Raw genomic sequence first — 13,526 nt, 5'->3', positions numbered from 1 at the left:
TTTTTTTTTGCGGTGGTTCTGTTCCACCGTACGGGTGCAAATACCGACTTCAACCTCGTGTCAAGATCAGAAAGTAGCAAGCAGCTGCCATCACAGGAGACGTGAAAAAGTACTCCTACTGTATTTTATGCGGTTCGCAGCTCCGCCAGAGAATAACGAGCAGCTGCCACCACCAAAAGGTGTAAAACTTCTTGCTACTCCGTCTCAAAAGCAGAGGTGGCTGACAGGCAGGCAGGCAGGGGTTGTAAGGAGGCGCCTCGGGGAGAGCTCCTGAAGTTCGGAGAGCGGGCGCTAAAGGGGAAAAGGCGGCAGGAGGAAATGGGGAGGTTTGGAGGAAGCTTTGAAACGTGTCACGGCCACTTCTGGCAGGCAGCAGAGGAGAGACGAGAGGGGGGGGGGGGATCCTGCTCGCCAGGCGCTTCCATCCCCCTGCTGTGGACGCGTCGCGGCCAACAGCTCAGACGCGGACGGGAGAACCAACGCAAGACGGCGCCCGCGGAGAGACGGCCGACGCTCCGCGTAGCTCGCGGCGCTGTTTCTGGGTAAAGAGACGGAGGGACGGAAGGAGACGGGAGGACACGGCGGAGGGAACGAGGTTGAAGGAACAAAAAAAAAAAAAAGAGAGAGAGAGTTGGAGAAGGGAGAGCAGATTCGGTTTATGGGAACGAGACGTGACGGGGAAAGTGATCGGTAGAGTGGGGCGAGCCACGCTGCGGGAGATGGAGTTTGTAGAATAGACTCCACGGTGAAAAGAGTCGACCCGTGGACTTGATAACGGCTCGTTTGTTTCCTTTCAGCTAATAAGCTCATAAATACACGTGAAAAGACTCGACTTTTGTGGCTGACAATAAGGAAGTATTTCATAGACTTTGTCCTCTGAAGCAGCCCGAGAGCAGAGAGGACGGGGCGGGCGCTGCCGATGAGAGCGCGGTGCACAAAGCGAGCGTGAGAGTGGAAAAGAAATCGGAGGGGGAAAAACCCCACTCGATGGAAGGTAGACGGAGACGGTAGCTCCGAGAATAGAGGCGACGAATACGAGGACACTTGAAGCAGCAGCGGCAGAGTCTGAAGGATGGGTAATCGATGGCTTTTAGAGCGGAGTAACGGGGGACAAGAGGTGGTTCCTGGCTCACACAGAACGTAATTTAATTGTTGCTAAAGGGCACCGCAGTGTAATCAAAGTGCTATTAAACTTACTGTTAATCTTTAATTGTGTTTAAATGTTTTGTTTTCGTCTTTATCTGCGAGGCGCTAATGTTTAAATTAGCAGAAGTGCTTTGGGCAGAGACGGATTCAAACTGAAGTTTGACTTGCGTCTTAAGTGGAAGAGTTTCACGTTGTGAAGTTTTTACCCTTTTTATTTCAGGATTATTTAAAAAGACGTTGTTTTAATGTTTTGGGAAATTCCATTTTCGAAACCACTCGGTACAGTTAACTCAAAATTACAAAGGTAACAGAATACACCTATCGGCATCTCCCGATGATTAGAACATCAAATATACCGGTGGATAATTGGTCCCCCCCCCCCCCCCCCCCCAAAAAAATGTCAAACTATGTCGTGAGCTGCTCGAAAAATCGGTCAAATAACAACCTCGCCCTTCTCCCAGCTGGACTTCAGGACACCGCCGGGCTTCGACCGGACGCGCAACGCAGAGATCGGCAACAAGGACATCAAGTTCAAGCACCTGGAGGAGGCGTTCACTTCCGAGCACTGGCTGGTCAGGATCTACAAGGTGAAGAACCTGGACAACAGAGAGCCGCTGGACCACAAGCTGCGCAGCGCTGTGCCCAAACAGAAGTACACCTCCAAAAAGGTACCAGGAAATATCCTGCTGATTTAAAGACATGGTTTTGTTTTTGTTTTTGTTTTTTTGTTTTTTTTATGTTGCACTGTAGAGAGTAGATTATTTATTTGGACTTACAATTTTAGAAAGATTTCTATACCCCTGCTTTTATAGTTGCAGTTTTTTTTTTGGGGGGGGGGATGTTTTCCTTTTAGAGATGATCCCATAATGTCCCCGCTGCTTTTTTTTTTTTTTTTTTTTTTTTTTTTTCTGGGACGTTCCCTAAGAAACTTTCTCAAAAACGTCTCCTAGAAAAAAAAACCGTTATATCCTGTCAAGGTTGGAAGAAGATTGTTTTTGAGCAACGGAAATAGTTTGTCATATGATTTTTTTTTTTTTCTTTCTTTCTTTCTTTCTTTCTTTTTTCTTTCTTTCTTTCTTTCTTTCTTTTTCTTTCTTTCTTTCTTTCTTTCTTTCTTTCTTTCTTTCTTTCTTTCTTTCTTTCTTTCTTTCTTTCTTTCTTTCTTTCTTTCTTTCTTTCTAACCAGACCGCCAAGAGGAAGCGAGGACACATCAAGAACAAACTTGTCCTCAAGAAGGGCAAGAAACTCCAAAAAAAGTAATGTTGATGATGAACTCTAGGAAAAACAAACAAACGCAGGCGAAGAAACCTCTAACAACCAATGAAGAAGAACACAGGGGGCCGTTCACCCGGCACTTGGTCTTGAGCGCTTCTCGTTAGAGCGTCCTCATGTGTCGAGGAAGTGTCATATCTGGCTCGCTCCAGAATTGTTGTCCGTTTTATCCTGAAGACGTTTGTCTCGTTATTGTTTTTTTTTGTTGTTTTTTTTCATTAATTTTTGTTTTTTTTTTACTTTGTACTTGAATGTGTGGCAAGGGATAGGGCTGCTCTACTTGGCTCGGCGTCGATTCATTTTTGTAGTGTGTTAATTAACTGCTTATCGGAACGGGGATCGGGTGAAAAGGAAACGAGAGAAGACGAGGGACATTTGCACCAAAGACCCATCGACCTTGCTCCACGGCACATGTGAACTCATTACCGAGAGTGAGGAAGCGCACGAGTGAAAGCTAAGGACTTTGTTCCTGACACGTGTACAGAGCGACAGTATGCGGTATGGAGGAACGTCACCGTCTAGGCACAGTCCATCTGTAATATTAACCTTTTTATCATCATCATCATCATCATCATCGTCATCTCCTTTTATGTCTGCCTGGCTCCCTGACCCTTATTTTTCAGCAGATTCTGTAGGAAAGAAATTGGCCTAATATGTAAATATATTATGTAAAGAAAATCTCTAAAAGGATGATAATATATTGGATTGTTGTGGTGACTTTTTAATATGCAGTTTTTTGATTTTCTCTTAATTTCTTTGTGATTATTATTTTTTTTTGTATGACAGCAAGTAGAACAGTGAATGCAATAATTCTTGTACAGAGGGGCTTGAGATTTTTGTCGGAAGAATGAATCTGAATGTGAATTTCTACACACACACACACACACACCCACCACCCCCTCTTTTTTTTTTCCCCACGAATTGCATAGATTGTACATTTCTGCTGCTATGGTTTTAACGACGGAAGCAAGCAACTGTGTGTAAAAAGTAGTGCTAATAAATTAGGCCGCCCTTCCTGCAGGGGGCGCTCTCTAGTTCAAGTGAGCAAAGCCTAGTGCCTCATCCGCTCGTCACCGTCACCTAATTTTAATTTGTGATTTGTCTACTTTATCGCTTTGGGCAGCAGCGCCTCGTCTTTTTCAGCGCGGCGGGTCGGCCGCTTCCACCAGACTGAGGCGGAGGGAAATTGGAAATTTTCAGAATGTCTGGAACTGGACGGGTGAGCTGTGACGGGCGGCGGGGCGGGAGGAGGTCGTTAGTACCCAGGCACCGAAAGTAGAAACGACATGCTCAGCATGGTCGGGAGAGGTGAGAGGACCGTAAGCGTACTCCCCGTCTCCGTACCTTGTAACTTCAGACGGGATCAGCGAGACCAACGGAAAGACTTAACAAATGTCTTTTAATGTACTCTGGAGCCCGTGTCCCGACGCCACACCGCGTACTCGGCCTGCTGCAAAGCGCGCGCGTCTCAACGGCTGCTCTAAAGATGTCAGCGAGCACTAGGGGCCGCGACAAACGGTCAACTCCGAATGCAAATAATCTCAGTTTTGCCTGTAAAATGTCAAACTCCAAAAACAAATACCCCGTTACAGATCCCTTTTTTTTTTTTTTTTTTTTTTTTTTTTAACGTCTTTAAGCGTTTAATTTCCCCCGAGACGCGCAACAAAATACAAAATTGACGTGAATATCCTACACGTGAATAGCTGGGGAAAAAAGTAAAACATTTGGCGTTTCTGCTTCAAAGACGACTCGAACAGCAAACTGATTATTAATGAACGGATTAAATCAATCGAGGATTCGTTTACGTCCGGTTTAGTTTGTTTTCTCAAATTGATCGGCGGGGCCGTCGTTCTAAAACGTGCCGGCGAACTGTCAAAAAAAGTTTTGCCGATTCGAGGGCGATGTCGGCCGATTGTCAAGTCCAGTTGCAAAAACTCTAAAAAACATTTCCCATGATGCTCCCTAATAATTGTCTCTGTTCAGTGTACATATTGACACAGTGGGCTTTGTTAAAAATGGCCTCGGAGGAAAACTACGGATTACACGCAGTGCACATAGGCTAGTTATTTGCATTGCTAAATACATCAGATGGATAATAAAATGTTTGAAAATAATTAACAAAAAAATGTTAATCCCAATTTTCACAAGACAAAGTTGTTACAGCTTCATGCCACAGCTCCAAAAAAAAAATAAAAAAAAATAAATAAATAAATAAAAAAAAATCAAATATATTGAATTTAATACTTTTAGAAGATGAAGAAAACCAGCAGATACATTATTAAATGTTAGACTTATTAGATGTTAAAATGGTTTGACGAATGAATATAGATTTCAGACTTTCAGCTCTGCTACGCAGTGTGCAGTCGGGACAGAGCTCTACTGAGCGGTAACCTTTTTGTCTTCTCATTTGTGTCAGCACTGCACTGTTCTCCTTGTGTTTGGGTCGTTCAGACGCCACGTCTCAAAACTAAAGGAGTTTCTGTACGAGCACGCTTTCAGTAACTTTTTGTTTTGTTTTTTTTGTATTTGTTATCAACTAAGTGACACATCAAAAGACTTAACACATCATACGGCTCTACTTGTTTTGTCACATCTCACGCAGGGTGACTTTTGATTAGTATCAACTGTTTATTTTTCTTTACACGTTCTGAAAAAGTGTCTGAATCACTTTGTTCTCTTTTGCTTTTGATCTTCTCTGAAATTGTGTGTCTACATTTCAGGCTTCAGACCTCTTGACACGATGCCACATTGTTATTTCCTTACACAACGCCTAAAACTGTGTCGCGCCCTTTGATTTCTCATTTTGTCAGGAGAGGACAGAGTTCAGACTAAGCCTTAATGTGATGTACAGTTTGTTTTCCCCTCTTGTGTTGTTCATTTTGTGATCTATCTTCTTTTTTTTTTTTTCTTTTTTTTAATCCGGAACGGCAGAACAGTTCCTTACTTGTGCCGTCTTTTCCTCAGCGCCGTTTTATGTTTGATGCAATCCCTCCCCACTTGTGTCTGCTCACCTTCGAAGTTTACATTTTTTTTTTGCGTTGTTCTGTTCAGCCATCTTTAAATATACACTTAAATGATACCATCGTCGTAAGTTGTTGTTATTGTCATGTTCGCACCCACAATTTAACATAAACAAAAACAAAGGTTATCAGTATGTTTAGATTTTTCCTCTGCAGGTCTGAGTTAGGTGAATGCAGACTGAACCACTTGATGGCAGCATTATTCTTTGGATGAAGTTATTCACTCCTGAATGTGCAGCTGTGTGTACAGAGAATTGACTTGATGCTCGGGGGGGGGAGGGGCTTTTATGGAGGAGCCGCGGGTGAAGTCACTATATGTGGTGGTGTAGCTTTTCTTCAGTGAACTTTATCTTCATTAAGGTGTACCCGGTTTCTTCAGTCAATGTTAAGCAGCATACGACAAACAGTCATACGTCATGCATACGCATATCGTCCGAATTATTATGATAAAAAAAAAGTCAAACTGTAGCGTGTCATCCGAATTATGATTAAAAAAAAAAAAAAATAAGTCATACTGTAGCGTGTCGTCACAGTCACTGCGTCCCATGCACAGCGGTCTGGTTGGTGAGTGCTGGTGCCTTTCATTGAGAAGGTCATTGGTTCGATTCCCGCTGGACACGTGCTTGTCAATTCAGAAAAAAGTCATACTATAGAAAGCGATGATTTCCCTTTTCCCTTTTTTGGGGGGAAATTTTGAATGGGAAATTTTCTCTTTTGGAAATTTTGAAAGGGAAATGTGAAAAAAAAAGTCATACTATATGTCGTCCGAAATATGAAAAAGTGTCATACTACAGCATGTTGTCCAAAATCACGAAAGAAAGTCAGTGTACCAGGCACAATGGTTAGTGGTTAGTGCTAGTGCCTTTCATTGAGAAGGTCATGGGTTCGATTCCCGCTGGACACGTGGTTGTCAATTCAGAAAAAAGTCACATTATAGCATGTCGTCCAAAATATGAAAAAAAGTCCAACTTTTGATAGTACTCAGAGTCATAGTCGAGATTCTCCTGAATAGGAATTCAGTCAAAGTTTTTCACCAGCTGTTACGGATTATTTTTAATGAATATTTTAAATTAGGAAATTTCAACGTCAAAATGCAAAAAAAGTGAACTCTGCCTTTGATTTTCTCAGTAACTGTAAGGTATAAGCTCTTGATATAAAGTAGGGTCATAGTCAGGAGGGACTTTAACAGGAATCCACTCAATGTTTAACGCCACCTATTCAGGGTTTTGTTTTATTCATGTTCAAATGACGGACAAAACACTTTTTGACAATAAAAAAATTAATTTGCCTTTAAATTCCTATCCACTATAGTATCTCGTCCAAAACATGGGAAAAAAGTCATACTATAGCATTTTGTCCAAAATAAGAACAAAAAAGTCACATTGTAGCATGTCATCCAAAACATGAAAAGTCATACTGTAGCATGTCGTCCAAATTTTGACCAAAAAGTCATATTATTGTCATATTATTATACAAAAATGTCAAATCATAAACAAAAAGTCATACTATAGCATGTCGTCAAAAACTTGGATGAGCAGAATCAGTTGCAATCTTTTAGCTTGCATTTCATTGTTCTCATTCCTTATTGTTCTTCAACATACTCACAAATTCATGAAATTTGGTGCCTCACTTATGTGCAAAGTTTTGTGAGGTTTGGAGCATCCGCGGACCTTAAACATCTACTTCCTGTGTCACGGCGAAACATCAAACTTTGCCGCTTCGTCCTGGCGATGCCCTTTCAACAAAAATGCATGGGCTTATCAATATATCATCGTCAACATGTTAAAGCTATTGTGACCCGATTTGATGTCGATGTGATCAACCAGCTCGACGACGCACGTGAAAGGATGAAAAATTGAATTTCCTGTCGCCAGCAGGAGGCGCTATGACCACGAGCGATTATTACCATACAGATGTCTTCAGGGCCGACTGTTATCAAACATGAAAAGTTAGGAGAATGTCAGTCCATGTATATAAGATTTACAGCAATTTGTATTTTTATGGCGAGACACTCAAAATGCCTGCCACGCCACGGGCACGCCCGTCGATGAAAACAAATTATTTTGATAACTTTTCACCTCCCAGGTGTTAAGATGGGACAGAATAAATGTCAGGACGCTACGTCAAAGTCTGTAGGAGGAGTTTATTATAATACAACATGTGCAAATCGCCAAAAATAGCGAGTAAATTCAAAATGGCAGACTTCCTGTTGAGTTGTAATGGTGAAATGGAACTTGATTTTACATCTAGGTGTGATACACAGGCCCCCCCCCCCGCACTACATAACCCCCAATATAGAGTAGAATATGTGTTAAATATATTATCCTTTTATGAACATCTTCAACGGTTTTGTCTCTTTTTATTTGCTGTTTATTTTCAAATTATTTCCCATTGTTAAGAAAAATCTAATTGTGACTCCCCCCTCCCAATTGTACACTTGGTTGCGCCCATGCTCCCTCCTTAGCGAGGTCAACCAGATACTACGATATGAAATGTTTGACAATTTGGACGACACACTACAGTATGAAATTTTGGACGACATACTATAGTATGCATTTTTGGACATAAAGATAAATCAAAAGGCTTTTAGACTCGGTTTGTCAAGTTAAGCTCGACTATTTCTTTCGTCTTTCATCAGTGTAAGCTTGTGAATTGTAGGTTTATCTAACGTCAGGCTCAGCTGGTCGTTGAAGTTCACTTTAATACGCTGTTGAACGTGTTGGCATGCCTACAGATAAGAGCCTAAACAATAGCCTTCCGCAAGTTCTGAAAATATCTACCGAGATATTTTACTGTTAAAAAAAATGTCAAACACGAGAGGGCGTCCATGACTACCATGGCACATTCATGACCGGTGATCTGACAGTTAAGTTGACAATAGAGGTCCTATAACCGTGTCGTGAATAAGGAGTATTGTTTGATGCGTGACCGCCTATAACGGATTCAAAACATGATGAAAAGACATTTAATGTAAAAAAGGTAGAAGTCTTTATTATTGTACAGTTCTTTATATATCCACAACCACTATTTACTTCTGTGAGTCTAGATCCTTCTGTGTGCGCGCATGTGTGCGTGCGTGTGTGTGTGTGTGTGTGTGTGTGTGTGTGTGTGTGTGTGTGTGTGTGTGTGTGTGTGTGTGTGTGTGTGTGTGTGTGTGTGTGTGTGTGTGGTCGTTAGATCCGCAAAAGGCCAGTGTCATAAAACTGTAATGAGCATGTGTGACAGGTTTGTTCTGTACTGTAATATAATGCAATTAAGACAATGTGCTGTCACGGTGGAGGCTACAAACTGGCATCTGGTAAATCCAGCTGAAAATACCAAATACGGCAACACATTTAAAAAAAAATTGCATCGAAAGAAGCAGGGAAGAGTCCACGCGTCTGTCCCTCGATGACATAAATCAGCTCTGGCTCATTTAAATCAGTTTTATTTTAGAAAAGCCGATCAATCTTAAAATGGCCACATAGTTTGGCATACATGGACTGTGAATCTGCGAGAACGCCAACACATCTCTCGTTTTCTATCGGACAGGCTGGTAACCTCAGTGATTGTTATTCTGGTAGATTTTCCTCTTATCTTCACAGAAGCAACCTTCCAGCAACCGCCGGATGTGAGAAACAGGGTGGTGTGTTTCTGCGAGCCGCCTCATCCATATTGATCACTGCGGGCAACCTAAAGAGAAGTATAAACTCCAAGAGATGCTGGCTGCCTAATTACACATAGTGTCATCACAGGGGCACAGATAGAAAACAGATTAGAGGAGCCGGGAGCATTTAGCCACAAACAAACCCGTGTTTTCTTTTGCAAGAAAATGTGTATAATGGCCGGGATGGCTTAATTGACGGAGGTAGTAATGGGAATCATCTGTTAGGCAGAGTGAAATATTGTAAAGCAACAAGTATAAATAAAAAGGTACAACACTGCAAGCGTGTGTAGCAGCGAACAGTACAAGATGGGAAAGTAGCAGACTGTACTATTAAAAATGTGGGTAGATACATTCATAGTGCAGACAAAACAATCAGGACCTTTACTTTCTAGTAGCTTGCTGTAATATACTGTATCGTAATATATTCTAATACACCCTCTAATGTAGTAAATCTCTTTGTTTTACCTCTTGATTTATATCATTTTAAAATCTGGTTAGGTGACCTTATTTCCTGTAAAGCTCTCAGAGATCACCCTGATTGGTAAAAGCCATAGATATAAAATAGTAGATTTATTTCTATGTTAAAAGTTCTTTATAAACAAACTCATTTACAGCTACAGTATCATGTGTTACAGAAGACTAGATTCATTATAATGCTGCGTGACTAAACTAAAAGCTTTGAACCAAACATCCACAACGTTTGAAAAAAAAAAAAAAAACACACTCGTCTTTAAAAAAAAAAAATGAGAAAAAAGTTAAACACCAGTGGCAGACGTTGTTACTGTGCGTGTGCAAAAAAAAAAAAAAAAAAAAGGCCTTGGCAAGGTGAAAAATAGAAATACTCTACTATGAATAGTAATACTTTTAACTGTTTTAACTATAAAAATGTACTGCTGTGCCCAAGAGTCCCGAACCCCTTCTTGGTTAAAACAGTGGAGATCCCTTTGGCACCTTGCTAGTTTCCTGTGTGTGTCTCCATAGTGTCACTCCGAGGGTCCAAGGGTCTGAAGAGGACTCCGCTGCCTTCGTCCGACCCCCATCCTCAGTGTGTGGGGAGCAGGACCTCGGTTAATGTCCAGGAGAAAAGAGCGTCGTTCTGATGTCAGGTGGACTTCCACAGCGGGTTATTATAGATCCAACCGTCTCCCTGCACATTGTGAGGAGGAAAAACCAAAATCTTTAGGGGAATTACGAGCTTTAAAATGTCAAATTATTACAGAAGGAAAGGGTCGAATCGGTTAAAATTTCACAAGTAAAAAAACAGTTCAAATCCTGCGAAATAACCATGTAGATCCCGATACAATGGAGGTGAAGGGGAGTGAAGCAGCGTGTCTCTAGAAACTTTTGTAGCTTGTCCCAAGCTGTCGCAGCCACCCGGGACTAAAGTTAGTTCTTTATGCCAAAAGAAGTGTCGGCACAAAACAGCTTGTGTCCAGTTTTATCTGCACAGTCAGAAGCGCTGGGTGCCACTGGTGCAATAATAAGGCTGACATTCACGGAAGTTTAAAACAAAGCTTGCCGTTGGAACACAGTCAGGAATGCTCATGTGATTTCATGCAGTTCCTGCAACTATATTTGGGCTTTGGTTACTGCAGGCAATCCGGATGGGTTTTACTGTGATTCGTGATAGAAGACTTTTTTTTTTTTTTTTTTTACTAACGAAGCAGTCCATTTGAAAACTGTTCAGCGAGGTCTGGATTACACAGAACAACTAATGATGTGCATGGCAATCACGAAAGACACAACATTCGGAGATGTTTTCTCGTAATTATGATCTACTATAATTTTATGTTACTGAAACTCATAATTATGAGACGATTGTACAAAACTATTACATTCATTTTGTGTCTTTTTAATACAAGTGTCAAAGACACTTTTTAGAGCGAGGTTTTAGCACTGCAAGTCAAACACTGTTTGTTGTAGAAAATGTAGGAACTGGGGATAAAATGATTTGGTTTGCAGATAAACTATCCCGTCATAGTTTTGTTGGTTTTGGTCAGAAACTTGAGAATTGCAACGCTTCAGAAGATTTCTTTAGTATCAGAGTAATTTAGTGCCAGCTGTCGGTAGACCCAGTGGTGCGCAGCAAAAAGGAACTATTGATGGCTAATTTGTTGTAGTTCATTTTCCAAAATGTATCTTGGCACATGAAACCAGCTGAAAAGGTTAAGGTTTTTCAGGGGGATTATAGTGCAAACGTTTTCAGTCAGAATTCAGACTTAAAAATAAAATGTTGGCGGCTAACTGAAGTGCGCTATAAATAGTCAAAAGTCAAAAGACAACAACAACAAAAAAAAGGGGCAGGTCAGACTGAACTCTACCTCCTTAGTGAAGTATTTGGGTGTCCAGAGTTTGTTATCAGCTGCTCTCTGCCTCTCCTCTCCTCTCTGACACTCCTCCAGCCTGTGTTTGTGCTCCGTGGCTTCGTCGATGTTCCCCTCCTTCAGCGATTTGGTGACGTGTTGCCACAGCCGCCTAAAAGCCGAGGCAAACACGCGACGGTTACGTTTACAAAAACCATTTCATGCGTCCCGCCACGAACACTGCCTACTTTCTACCATCGGTCTGTCCAAGAGAGCTGTGTCAAGCCTGTGAACATTAGTCACCTGGACTCCGTCCTCCCCTGTTTCTCCACAGGCCGCAGCTTCTTCCTGGTGACCAGAAGTTTGCCGGTGTCCATCACTTTGGTTTCCCCGCTGTTGTAGGTGAACTCCAGCGTGCCGTTCCACTCGCCCTGCGCTTTGCACACGATGGTGTTGGTTGGGTTGTGTTTGACCTCTGCTGTCACTCTGCGTGGACAGAACGGAGAGTAAAAGGGAGCTGACTGCTTTTCCTTTGACGCAACGTCTATTTTCAGCTCCGTCACGTTTAAATTTCAGGAACTGGAAACAGACAAACTTTTAGGTCACTTGAATCGTTATTGCACCAACTTTGAAGGAGACGTTACCGACTTGTATACTGACTTTATAAGACTGAGCCTACTTTAATGCTTGTAAGTTCATGAGCTACATCCCTGTATTCTAATGATCTTCCTTTAAGGGTGCTGTAAATAATTTGATGGGATCGACCTGGGACTCACACCTGAATTAAATTAGGGGAAATCTTTATATTAAAGTTCTTGATGAGTACGATCTGATGAAGGCATAATATCAATACCTCATAATTGTACTTAATAAATCATCTTTCTGGGAGAATCTACTCTCTTAATGCTGCAAATGGAAAAATAAGTAAAAAGGCAATTAGAATATTTATGGTTATTTGTGTTATGGTGTTGCTATTATTTACGACAAAGTCAGCTCAAATTATGGAGAAATATTCTGGTTGTTTTATCCCTTTAAATCAAATGAAAGACATTTTATGTTATACATAATTACAACTGAAACTTTAAAATGGAAAATGTACCTGCAGAAACACTGTTTCCATGCAGCTGTTGGCAACCTCTATTATAACAGCAGTAGGTGACATAATCTGCCTGGTATTTGTATTTAATAAACAGCCAACAATTGCCACATTTATTAATCTAATTATACTGTGCAGCATGAAGTCACTTCAAAGCATGACAATCTCGCAGATGAATAAATTATTTTCCTCAGTTTGTAAAGTATTTATGCACGAGTGGAAAGATGATAAGAAGCAAGTCTAAAGTCTTTTCTCAAAGTGAGATGGATGTAAAACCGACAATCAAAAAGTTCTGAGCGTGCGGTAACAACCGTCGTGAGGAAAGATTGCAAGTTACGTCGCCTGATCAACATCAGCACCCGAGTTTCACGCGTTCTTTGTGACCACCAGTACGTGTAAATTTGTGATTTTTTTTTTTTTTTTCCAGAAACTTGTACATTTTTTAGGATTAGAAAGAAGCCGCAGGGAGCCAAACGTGGTGAGTAAAGGTGGTAGGGAGCTAAAATTGTCTTGTTGCAGCCAAGGAACTGAGCGGGTGTCACGTTGGGGGAACCCAGGTTGCATTGTGCCACAGTTCAGTTCGTTTGCACCAGATGTCTTTTCCTCCGGCACATCAGAACATCACAGTGCGACTCTGCCGACAGACTGACCGTGAAGGATGAATTCACGGTGCACAACTCAAAGAAAGGAAAACCCGGCCGGTTGCGCTTCTGACCTGAAGCACCTTCTCCGGTCTGGTACGGTAACGTTCTGCCCCTCTCCAAACACGAATGTCACTCCAAACACCTCGCCCGGGTCTTTGCCTAATTGCTTTAGACTTTCTGAAACATTTCAAAGGTCTGTGCAAAGGTAGTTTATTTCTCTAGTATGACACAAGATTTGATGTGCCGCTCTCCGCTCAAGTCCGTGGTGAAATCGCAAAGGCGCACGCGGTCAAACAGACGTATGTAAAATAAGTGCTGATGTTGATCAAGCGACGCGACCTGGGCTACCTACTCGTGGATGTTATCCCCCCCCCCCCCCCCTCCTGCTACGAGCACAT

The 13,526-nt window shown here is 41.8% G+C and overlaps 2 protein-coding genes across 5 annotated transcripts in view; one reads left to right on the top strand and one right to left on the bottom strand.

Annotated features, from left to right (window-relative positions):
• Window positions 1-5,498, top strand: part of LOC138617716 (dolichyl-diphosphooligosaccharide--protein glycosyltransferase subunit STT3B) — a 74,505-nt gene extending 69,007 nt beyond the window's left edge. Inside the window, exons 15-16 of the mRNA XM_069692949.1 lie at window positions 1,608-1,814; window positions 2,333-5,498. Coding sequence (XP_069549050.1) covers window positions 1,608-1,814; window positions 2,333-2,407 — 282 coding nt within the window. The 3' untranslated portion in view covers window positions 2,408-5,498. The remainder of the gene's footprint in view (window positions 1-1,607; window positions 1,815-2,332) is intronic.
• A 2,470-nt stretch (window positions 5,499-7,968) lies between these two features.
• Window positions 7,969-13,526, bottom strand: part of LOC138617722 (oxysterol-binding protein-related protein 10) — a 71,857-nt gene continuing 66,299 nt past the window's right edge. For all 4 annotated transcript variants that reach the window (XM_069692987.1, XM_069692972.1, XM_069692963.1 and 1 more), the window contains 3 exons: window positions 11,692-11,874; window positions 11,407-11,560; window positions 7,969-10,232 (listed from right to left, as the gene is read on the bottom strand). In XM_069692987.1, the coding sequence (XP_069549088.1) occupies window positions 10,188-10,232; window positions 11,407-11,560; window positions 11,692-11,874 (382 nt within the window). In that variant the 3' untranslated portion in view covers window positions 7,969-10,187. The remainder of the gene's footprint in view (window positions 10,233-11,406; window positions 11,561-11,691; window positions 11,875-13,526) is intronic.

This window comes from Brachyistius frenatus, unplaced genomic scaffold, assembly GCF_029030835.1.
Source record: "Brachyistius frenatus isolate BFR_SWC_R1_liver_20210118 unplaced genomic scaffold, ASM2903083v1 Contig_2, whole genome shotgun sequence".
Classification (NCBI taxonomy): Eukaryota; Metazoa; Chordata; class Actinopteri; family Embiotocidae; genus Brachyistius; species Brachyistius frenatus.
This window is presented reverse-complemented; position numbering and strand designations above follow the sequence as displayed.